Source organism: Bidens hawaiensis, unplaced genomic scaffold (assembly GCF_021521415.1).
Source record: "Bidens hawaiensis isolate Kalapana, Puna unplaced genomic scaffold, B.hawaiensis_p1.1 tig00076919_1, whole genome shotgun sequence".
Classification (NCBI taxonomy): Eukaryota; Viridiplantae; Streptophyta; class Magnoliopsida; order Asterales; family Asteraceae; genus Bidens; species Bidens hawaiensis.
The window spans coordinates 1-11,657 of record NW_027503257.1 but is presented as its reverse complement, the minus strand read 5'-3'; the positions used below and the strand labels follow the sequence as shown (position 1 = coordinate 11,657).

General features: G+C 35.2%; 1 protein-coding gene and 1 pseudogene across 2 annotated transcripts; both read right to left on the bottom strand.

The window, feature by feature from the left end:
- Positions 1 to 1,003: 1,003 nt before the first annotated feature.
- On the bottom strand, positions 1,004 to 1,885 carry LOC143606739 (transcription factor bHLH147-like). The gene is made up of 2 exons (XM_077082408.1): positions 1,812 to 1,885; positions 1,004 to 1,642 (listed from the first exon to the last, which is right to left on the bottom strand). The coding sequence occupies exon 2, from the start codon at positions 1,640 to 1,642 to the stop codon at positions 1,091 to 1,093; it is 552 nt and encodes a 183-aa protein (XP_076938523.1). The 5' UTR covers positions 1,812 to 1,885; the 3' UTR covers positions 1,004 to 1,090.
- A 3,330-nt stretch (positions 1,886 to 5,215) lies between these two features.
- Positions 5,216 to 8,816, bottom strand: LOC143606740 (putative protein phosphatase 2C 42; annotated as a pseudogene). Its single transcript, XR_013148808.1, has 4 exons — positions 7,894 to 8,816; positions 6,393 to 6,762; positions 6,080 to 6,316; positions 5,216 to 5,535 (listed from the first exon to the last, which is right to left on the bottom strand). The product of XR_013148808.1 is annotated as a putative protein phosphatase 2C 42 (transcript).
- Between the last annotated feature and the right edge of the window lie 2,841 nt (positions 8,817 to 11,657).

The window sequence follows — 11,657 nt, the reverse complement described above, 5'->3', positions numbered from 1 at the left end:
CTCTTGTCATACCACGTGCGTAGCCGGCAGTTGGTGGAAAAGGAATAGTATACAGCAGGCCTGGTCTCTATCAGCCGCTACCTACCCACCAACTACCAGCAGGGCACGTGCGTAGGCTACTGTTGGTGGAACAGGAACACTGTTGCAGCCGGCCATACCTCCCTGGAAACCTACCTTCGGCTATAAATACCACAAATGGTATGACCATCTAGGATCATCATATCTTATTACATTATCATCATATTATACCTGATATCTGCTCTAGCAATCTCTTAATATACTTTTATATTTAAAGAGCAATCTAGTCTGATTCTCACGCCGGAGGGTGGTCACAATGAGGAACCCCCCCCCCCCTTCTCAGTGACGAGCTCACGGTGTCTGTTTTGCAGGTTATCAGAAGAACCATCTTCAAAGGGTCTAACCCCTCGTGGGAAACATCTATCTAACCCCCAGGTTACCAGTAATCTGTCCGGGGTCCGGTTAGTGTTTCTTCAGAAATGATCAAATATTCATTTACCCGTCAAATAAACAAAATATCAATTCAACTAGTTTTTTTTAAATGCCCCGCCTCAAATCCAGTCGACATGTCTACTTAATAATCATCACCTTAAAGTATTTTCAATCAACAGGATTCTGTCATTTGTCAGAAATTGTCGGCGGAAGACAAAAGTTTATCTCATCAGAAGACGAAAAAATCTTGCCGGAAGACAAAGAAACACAGTCAGAAGCTAAAAAAATCTCGTCTGAAGACAAAGATAACCTCGTTAGAACGCCTAATGAATCCTGTCAAGACACCTAAAAGATCCCGTCAGTTCAACATGTTTTTTTTTTCAAAATATCCGGGTGTCTCGACATTGTGATCTCGTTAGTTGAAAACCCCGGTGATGATTATTAAGCAAGCGGATCAAATGAATTTGAGAATAGACACTTTGGTCATTTCCCCTATAAAGAAAGAACCATGGCAATGGACGATTTTTACCTTGGTGGGTGTAACACAAAATAGTAAAAATAAAAGAAAAGAGAATGAATTTAATTACACAATGCCGAACATATAGAAGGGGAAAAAAAGAAAAGAAAGTGCCTAAGAATATCACAAGCTCGGCTGCTGCTGCGAAGTGGAGGCGGCTGAGAGAATGTCTGCAAGAGCAGCCATGGCTTTAACTTGCATCTCAAGTGCGGCTATATAATCCGTGGCTTCTTCCAACACAACCGGCAACGGCTGCTTTCGGCAGCCAGGAACTAGCCGTCCCAGCACGCGTGTTTTTCTTTGCACCGCGGGTAAATTTTTGGCCTTCAGCCTCAAAACATTGAGCCTCGGCTTTTTTATTCGACTGTTTCCTGCAGCCGAGGCTCTCTGCCTTTTATTGTTCTTCCTAAACTTAATCTTGAGTTTGTTTTTGAGTATGGCTCGGCTCCATCTAGTTCGTCCTTTGGCTGTTACCGCAAGGACTCGGTCAGCCGTCTCACGAACGGTTGAAGGGGTGGAGGTGAGTCGGAGGTGGCGGAGGGCTTGTAATAGCTTGGAGTTGTATACTTGTTGTTGAGCTTCGGATTTCCATGATGGGATAATCTGATCCGTTGATTGCGTTTGGATTTTCTTCTTCTTTCTTCTTCGTTGGGGATCCGAATTTAACGCCATCATCTAATCAATCCGAATTGTGGATGATTCAAATGTCAGTAAACAAACAAACAAGCGTACCCAGTAAGATCCTGCTCATTCAAATGCCAGTAACATATATCCGGTTATTGTACGATCAAGAAAACAAGTTATGAATCAAAGAAACAATGAAAAGACGAACAATAATATAAACCTTGAAGCTAGGCTGAAGTTGATAATATATAATTTTGTTGTGTTGTTTGATGAATATATATGAAGTTTTTGTGAGAGGAAGGAAATTAATATAGGAATCTCTCATTTAAAGGTGTAGTTTTCCTTTTAACACCTATACTTTTGTATCTTTCTAACTAAAGTCCCTCTAGTCTAGCTCTCTTAAAACTTAAGAAGTTTATTATTAATATATAAATTGGAGGAATGAGTCCATTGAAGAAGAAAAGTGTATAATTTTAGACGACATTTATGAATCGAGTGTCAGTGGTAAAAGATTCTAGTTGGGTTGCAGTAGTAGTCACTTTAAAAAACAAAAGGCATGTTGCATGTTTTGTTTTTGGTCCCATCATTGCCATTTACTATTATGCCCCTGCCCAAATCTAGACTTTTCTATTTCCTCTAAAATAAGTAATAACCATCCATCCATATATATGTAATCGATTTCTTGTTTTTATCATTATCAACTACTTCTATATATACATATGTTGTAAATGTTGATTATATAATTGCTCACTTTACAAGTTTGTAAGCTCTAAGTAGTCATATATATTGTTGTGATATAGAACAGGCATCACTAACTTTAAAAACTTGTTACAAGTGAGTTTTTTTTTATTGAGGAACTACTTAAATAAATTTCTATTATGGCTACAATACATTAATTTGTACGTGTTCATGTTTTCTACACTTTTACAACCTTGTAACATTGAGGTTTTATAGGTGAAGTGTGTGAGTTTATGAAAATAGTGTTCTATGATAATGAAATGGCTTATTTGTATATCATAATGCATGAATTAAACTTATTCCTCTTATATATAGGCAAATATTGCTTCTCCAAAATTAAGTATTCTCCTACATATAGTACTATTAACTCAACAATTGTTGATGATTTTACTGTTATTCGCACGTTTTGGATATTTGGATGACCAAATGATAAAATAGGATATTCATTAATACAAGTTAGGAGACGCGCCACACTTAATCAACACTGTTCAAGTTTCTCATCCTATTATATGGGATTGTCTAACTGGTCGAAACTCCCTAAACGGTAGTGTTCGGGGTAGCGCCCTTGGTTAGCAGTGGGGATGAGATATGTACAGTATTCGTATTCGAACCCATACGCATACCCGATTGTACTCATACTGAAAATCAATAAAAATGAGCATCGACTATCGTACCGAATTTATTGGTACAGTACGGGTATTTCGGTACGGTACCCGCTTTTGTACCGCTTTGTTTGTTTCCCCAAATCTCCAATGATTTTGGTACCAGCACCGATGCGTATAACAAATTAGTTAAATCAGTCTGAGTATAGGTACATAGAGGGTACCAAATTGGCTAAATTGGTACGGGTACCGGCACTACTAATACGACAACCAAACCAAAAGATAATACCAAAACGATGATGGAGAGGGAGGTAAAGCATATGTTTCGATGAAGTAAACCCTAAACAAAAAGCTCGATGAGGTAAATCAGATCTTATTAGATATAAAATATGGATATCTAACTATCTATATAATTGCTTACCATAAAATCTATGTGTCGCTCTCAGGTTGTTTTCTCCATTCTCTAGAGCCACCAGATTGCTTGATTTATAAATTGAGGCTTCTCATACATTTGACCCGAATTCGCGGGTATGCGTCTCACCAAACCCGGATAGTCTCTAAATGGGTTATAACATCTCATTTAATTGTAAAACTATTTCATAAACAAACAATAATTTTCACGAGTCATGGGTCTCACCAAACCCAGATAACCCTTAAACATGTTATAACATCTCATTTATTTGTGAAATAACCCCTTAATTATTAAAGAATAATTTTCACAGGCCATGTGTCTTACCAACCTCTAATAGCCCTCAAATGGGTTATAAGATCTCATTTATTGATAAACACTTTCATTGTCAAACCTTAATTTAATTTATTTGCTTTACATGTTCTTCGTTGCTGGTCTATCATCTCCATCGTCGGTTAAATTCCAATACTACCCATCATCGTCAACTAAATCAACGCCTCTTTTTTCATTAGACAAATATTTGTGTTCATGTTTGTACATTAAAAAAAATCAACATGCTCGTGTTCGTTTATGTTTGTTCGTTAAAGTCTAAAAAACCTAAACATCTCAACTGATAAAACCCAAACGTTAAAAAATATAATAACAAACTAATATATATGTATTAAATTAAAACAAAACTACGTTAAAAAATAAAATAATTATCATAAAATAGCAAAACGATTAAAAACAAAACTTTAAATAAACTCCCGTAACACGGAAGAATCAAACTAGTTTCCCAATAAACCTGTACATATTCCAAACGAGTACGAAATACTCATACCTATACCGGTAACCGTTTGTACCGAATACCAAAATCCAAAAATCTTGGTACCGATACCCGTAGTAAGCAGGCTAAATCGGTACGACTACAGGTATTCAGAAAAAAGATCTCATGCCTAGTTAGCAGGGTCACCTTGGTAAAGTCCAAGGGGCCAAAGCCTCTAGCTAGGATTAAAGTTGTTTGGGAATCACAAAGTTCGTTGAATTCGATCAGTATAACAGAGGTATTGATAGAATGTGGGTTCTTGGTACTAGCATAATAGAAACAAATCGTATCTGCCATATGGGAGAGAGAGATGATATTAATATTAACTTATGACCTATGATCCTTTGTTAACCTTTACAAATTAAGTACACGTTTAGTTATCAAAGCAATAGTTACACAATCGTACTTGTTATTTTTCGCAATTAATTGTCCGCTATGATACTCGAGTTATCAATATCAGCAACACCATTTTATGCATCTTGATACCACCGTTAGGACACATGTTCTTGATGTCAAAGCAACAGTTATAAATCAACTAATTTCTCGTATAAATATATAATTAAAGATACCTACCTATTCATCAAGGCCCAACAAAAGTCCAGGCCCAACAGAACAAATGAAAATTTTTCATCAACTTTTATTTTTCTGGTTATTCTAAAATAACAAAAAAACATTATCTGTTTGATCAAAACGAAATTTCTGGTTATTCTAAAATAACAAAAAAAAAAAAAACATTACCAGCAGGCAAGTAAAGTGATATTATTTCTCTACCAAAACATTTTCAAAACTCCGTTAAGCATGACTCCAAATGTGTTGCATCACAGGCGTTTTGCGACATGACACATATTGAGTTGGATAATTACGATACTAAAAATGTACGGTGCGGGTATAAAATTACTAAACAAAAATTCTTATTACACACTACCTTTAACCAACTTAAGATTATTCTAAACTACAAGTCCTAACGCTTAAAATACAACAATATGAAAGGAGGGAAAAAAATAAAAAAAGTTATATGAATGGTTATGATAAGATATTACAAAGATTCAACAACATATCCCATGTTTTGTTTTCGGTTTTATGACCTCATCCGCTTCATTTAATTTAATGATAAAATCGAACTCTATATCTATAGAATAGAGAACCTAGTGGTAGTAGTAGTACATCTGAACCTGATTTAGTGTTCCAACGCGCTTCGAAGAGAGACACTAGGACTGCCGGTGCCTCCTTTACATATTTGATCGTAGTTTAAATACAACACAATTACAGTTATGTCATCATGGAAGTGGCGTCGCACTCGCTTATCGATCTTCTTCAAATCAGAATACCTCATTTCTCGTTTCTTCGCTGCTTCCTGCAGAGTAGCTTTCACTAGCCTCTTTGCTATCCCCTGAAACATTATTATGATAATGTTATCACCATTATAACTTATTTCTAAAGTACAATCACAATTCACAACTAAGGGTGCAAACAAGCCGAGCTTTTTTGAGCCCGTACCAGAGTCGGCCTGAGCCTCAAATAATGCTTGTTTAGCTATCAAGCCCGAGCTTGAGCCTTGTATGGGAAGCTCGTTTCCTTAACGAGCTTTGTGTATTTATAAGTTTTACCTCTTTTGGACTTCTATGTATAACATTCATTACTGCATAGCCTAGCTCGAGCCGAGCTTTGGCTCATCTTACACTAGCTCGAGCCGCTTTAAGGTTTTTTCTCAAAATATATAAAATGATAAAAAAAATGTATGTAAATTAATTAATATATGATAAAAGAGTCGAGACCGAGCGTGAAAAACAACTGACGAGCCGAGCGTGAGCTTTAGAAAAAAAAGCTCGAAACAAACCGAGATCGAGCTTTCATTAGTCAAAACGCTCCGAGCTCGGGCTTGGCCCGTTGACACCCCTAATATTCACAAGTTGTAAAAAGGACGAGAATCTTACAGCTCGTGGATTATTGTGAACGATCTCCACAGCTTCATCGTTGCTCAGGTGTTCCCATAAACCATCAGAAGCAAATATAAGAAAAGAATCATTCGGGTGGATATCATGTGTAAGTATCGATGGAGTAGCAGATAAAATAGGCATATCCGTTGCCACAGGAAGTCGAAACTTTTGTGCTATTTGATCATTATTGTACTCTGAATGTTTCATATAAACATCTCCAATGGATCTTGAAACCTGTATACATACAATTAATCCTCCTCACACAAAAACTATATCCGTTTTCTCATTACAATATAAAAATGTGAATAACCTGAATAATGCCTTTGACCCGCCAAACTCCATACTTCAAGGCAACGATTGAGGAATCATGCGGGTGTAGATTTTTTAATTCGTGTCTAACCTCCTCAAGATTTGCATTATGCTCCGATGACAGCTGTATGGCCGCCATACCACCCGTGTTACCAACCTTTTTACCAAGAACAGCACGGGAATCACCAAGATTTGCGATAAAAAGAGTTTGCTGATATATTACTCCAACTAAGCAGCATGATCCAACGGTTGCAATGCTGGGGCGCGCATTAAATAACTGGGATACACGAGCAGTGAATCCATTCTCTGTGTGAAGAAATGCCCTTTTATGGTCTCTGGGGTCACCACACCGTCATCCTCGGCTGATGTTACTGCATAAACACCAAACCTAAGAACAATCACATAAGAATCTTTATTTTATTATTCTCAAACCCTAGGCACATTTTCAACCTGTTAGTAGTGAAACGGGTCAAGTCGGGTTGCAATTTATTTTGTAGCAGGTCAAACTTAGCAAAAGATGAAACGCTTTGAACTGGTTAAAGTTTAAACAAGTCAAAAGTCGCTTGTTGCGTATTGAAATGAGTACAACACCCTGAACCAGTTGATTTAGAAAGAAGTTATATATTACTAATTTAGTAAAATACTTTTAACAATAATGTTTAAAACATTTAATATTTACAAAATTTAAAAAACTAGAAAGAAATTTTGACCGGTCAACCTGACCCGATACGGTCTGCACATGAAAGTACACATTTTGACCCGAGGTGATTTTCACCCGTTAACCTGAAACCCATCCATTTTGTTTAGATCCCACCACTTAGAAAATATACATATAAAAAAATGTTCTTTTTCTGTGTACTCGAACTAAGCTTGTGGTATGTCAGTTGTCACGCAACCTGTGACATCATGAATGTTTAATTAATGTAGAACTTGAGAAAGAAATTCTTCTACACACTTTAACAAGTTTTAGCTGCTACCAAGTATCCATATTTTTAAATTAAAATCATTCTTTCGTAGCGATTACTTATATATAAATAAATAAATAAATAAGTAAATCCAAAGATTTCTGAATTTACTTGGAACAGAGTTATTTGAAATATTCAACGTTTTTAGTAAAAAAAAAAAAGCAAAGCTCATAGCATCAAACTACCAAAAAGCACACTTTCAAACCGTATTTTGGAATAAAACTGAACTCACTTTGAGTTCAATGAATCACAAATTGTCCATACTTAAATCGACTTTCTGAGTTTAGCTCATCAGTAACGCTTTCTGAAATCTATTATATACTCTAAAAGAAACCAATTTGCTTAACTACGTGCATTTGGAAGGCGCTCGTATGCACATTTTGTATACTAACCACCTAATTTGTAAAATATTAAAGTCTCTAGTTTATGCACAATCAATTGCATAGTAGCTACAACAACACAGTTTTCAAATAACAGATTAAATTTTCTTGTCCCCTTATTTTAATAAACTACAATACTACATAAAGTAGAACAAACCTTGGAAATTCCTGAACAAGTTATCGCAAACGTATCAGGCGACATCAGGCCCTCCATGACCATCATAGACCCCAACAAATGTCCCAAAAGAACCAGACTCAATCTGGCTCTGGTCTTCAAGCACCTGGTTGGCCTGAACAACAGCCATGGAGTACTCACCGCCACCGTACTTGCCAATATCTCGATACCACAACAAGCCGTCTTTTTCAAAGTCACCGCCTTCGCCATTGTAACCATTAACACTAGCAGCAGCAGCAGCAGTGGGTTGGCTACTGTCACCCTTAACAACTGGCTTCTTCCAGCACACAGAAAGCAGATTCATCAACCCTTCTACCATCCCACATTTCTCACACCAAATCCAACCACAAAGTTAAACACTTTTGCCATAATCAACCTAGTATCAAGAAATCAAGAAAATCTTGAATTTGTTCTAAAGTTCAAATCTTTTACTCAAAATCAAGACAAATAACAAATACCCAAATTGAATAAACCAAAAACAGAAAGCAAAAAATACCCAAATCAAGAAAATCTTGAATTTGTTTTAAAGTTGAAATCTTTTACTCCAAATAAGGCATATTAGAAATACCCAAATTGAAAACACAAACAAAAATGAAACTTTTCACAAAATAAAAAATACCCAAATCAAAATCTTGGTTCTTGCTGGTAAGATCAAGAATCTTGTAAGGGTTTGGTTTAGGGATTGTGTGTTGCTTGTTTGTTTGATCGGATTGAAACGGAATGAAAATGGGTTTTATAGTGGAACCCTAGAGAAGGGAGTGTTGGGTGGTGGAGGAACAAGAAAGAAAGAAAGAAAGAATGTGTTGAATTCTGTTCTGTTGGGTGTTACTTTCAATGTCAAGAAATTCATGGGGACCTCCAAGTTATTTCTTCAAACTTAGGACTTCAAAGAATAAAACATGTTATCATTAGACGGAAAAGAGTAGTGCGCGTTTTTGGGTGTTCAAGAAAATCCAAAAAAAGAAAAAAGAAAATTCGAACCGGAACCTGAATAATCTTATTCGAATTCTTATTCAGATATCCTAATAACTAATTCGAATTCGGTCGGATAGGGATTCCAAAACAATTCAGATAGTTCGGGTTATTCGGATATCTGAAATATTCGAATAAATAATATGTGATTTAATTATTTTGAAGTTTGACTTTATTCGTATTTGTTTTAATTTTTTGATTATGATGGATCATAGATTTATTTCGACATTTGTTTGAAGTTTGACTTTTCTTGTGTATGTTTTATTTAATTTTTCGGTTTTGTATTTTTATTTAATTAAACGTTTGTTTTTTAATGTTTGTTATACGGTTTATCTCGGGTAATTCGGATTATCCGAATCCATCCAAAATCATTTCGGATCGGATTGGAATGCCTTAATTCGGATCGGATTGGAATTCAGATAGGGTCCTAAAAATTTCAAATCCGAACAATTCAAACCGAATAAACTGATTAATTCGTTATCTGATCTGATGAACACCCCTAGACGCATTGTTGTGATGGGTTAAACTTGTAGTCTTAACGTGTTAGATGCAATGAGTGTTAAAACTCTTAGGGACTCTTTAATATCATAAATTAGTTTGTTACTTGCAACCATTCAATAATAAACAGGAGTTTTTTCTTCTTGTATAGTTGATATTTGTAGGTTGGTTTGACTGGCTTTCCATTGGCTGTTGCGATATCGTTTGGAGATGATAGATACGACTATGTGTTTATCATCTTCTCAAGGGACGACATCACGTCTCATCAAACATTGTTATATCTTAACATCCTATGCATATATGAGATGGGAGATAGAGTCATGGTTTATCTTTACAAGAAACATTGTTATAACTTAACATCCTATGCACATACCCTAAACTATCTATGTTGTGGATATCTACAAGCACCGCCATCCAATACTGATGTTTATCCTATAACCTCAAGGTTATTTCTTCAAACTTAGGACTTCAAAGAATAAAACATGTTATCATTAGACGGAAAAGAGTAGTGCGCGTTTTTGGGTGTTCAAGAAAATCCAGAAAAAGAAAAAAGAAAATTCGAACCGGAACCTGAATAATCTTATTCGAATTCTTATTCAGATATCCTAATAACTAATTCGAATTCGGTCGGATAGGGATTCCAAAACAATTCAGATAGTTCGGGTTATTCGGATATCTGAAATATTCGAATAAATAATATGTGATTTAATTATTTTGAAGTTTGGCTTTATTCGTATTTGTTTTAATTTTTTGATTATGATGGATCATAGATTTATTTCGACATTTGTTTGAAGTTTGACTTTTCTTGTGTATGTTTTATTTAATTTTTCGGTTTTGTATTTTTATTTAATTAAACGTTTGTTTTTTAATGTTTGTTATACGGTTTATCTCGGGTAATTCGGATTATCCGAATCCATCCAAAATCATTTCGGATCGGATTGGAATGCCTTAATTCGGATCGGATTGGAATTCAGATAGGGTCCTAAAAATTTCAAATCCGAACAATTCAAACCGAATAAACTGATTAATTCGTTATCTGATCTGATGAACACCCCTAGACGCATTGTTGTGATGGGTTAAACTTGTAGTCTTAACGTGTTAGATGCAATGAGTGTTAAAACTCTTAGGGACTCTTTAATATCATAAATTAGTTTGTTACTTGCAACCATTCAATAATAAACAGGAGTTTTTTCTTCTTGTATAGTTGATATTTGTAGGTTGGTTTGACTGGCTTTCCATTGGCTGTTGCGATATCGTTTGGAGATGATAGATACGACTATGTGTTTATCATCTTCTCAAGGGACGACATCACGTCTCATCAAACATTGTTATATCTTAACATCCTATGCATACATGAGATGGGAGATAGAGTCATGGTTTATCTTTACAAGAAACATTGTTATAACTTAACATCCTATGCACATACCCTAAACTATCTATGTTGTGGATATCTACAAGCACCGCCATCCAATACTGATGTTTATCCTATAACCTCAAGGTTATTTCTTCAAACTTAGGACTTCAAAGAATAAAACATGTTATCATTAGACGGAAAAGAGTAGTGCGCGTTTTTGGGTGTTCAAGAAAATCCAAAATAAGAAAAAAGAAAATTCGAACCGGAACCTGAATAATCTTATTCGAATTCTTATTCAGATATCCTAATAACTAATTTGAATTCGGTCGGATAGGGATTCCAAAACAATTCAGATAGTTCGGGTTATTCGGATATCTGAAATATTCGAATAAATAATATGTGATTTAATTATTTTGAAGTTTGGCTTTATTCGTATTTGTTTTAATTTTTTGATTATGATGGATCATAGATTTATTTCGACATTTGTTTGAAGTTTGACTTTTCTTGTGTATGTTTTATTTAATTTTTCGGTTTTGTATTTTTATTTAATTAAACGTTTGTTTTTTAATGTTTGTTATACGGTTTATCTCGGGTAATTCGGATTATCCGAATCCATCCAAAATCATTTCGGATCGGATTGGAATGCCTTAATTCGGATCGGATTGGAATTCAGATAGGGTCCTAAAAATTTCAAATCCGAACAATTCAAACCGAATAAACTGATTAATTCGTTATCTGATCTGATGAACACCCTAGACGCATTGTTGTGATGGGTTAAACTTGTAGTCTTAACGTGATAGATGCAATGAGTGTTAAAACTCTTAGGGACTCTTTAATATCATAAATTAGTTTGTTACTTGCAACCATTCAATAATAAACAGGAGTTTTTTCTTCTTGTATAGTTGATATTTGTAGGTTGGTT

What these genes read in the sequence shown, in the direction of transcription:
- LOC143606739 (XM_077082408.1), bottom strand. Translation starts at nt 1,642, where the DNA reads ATGATGGCGTTAAATTCGGATCCCCAACGAAGAAGAAAGAAGAAGAAA.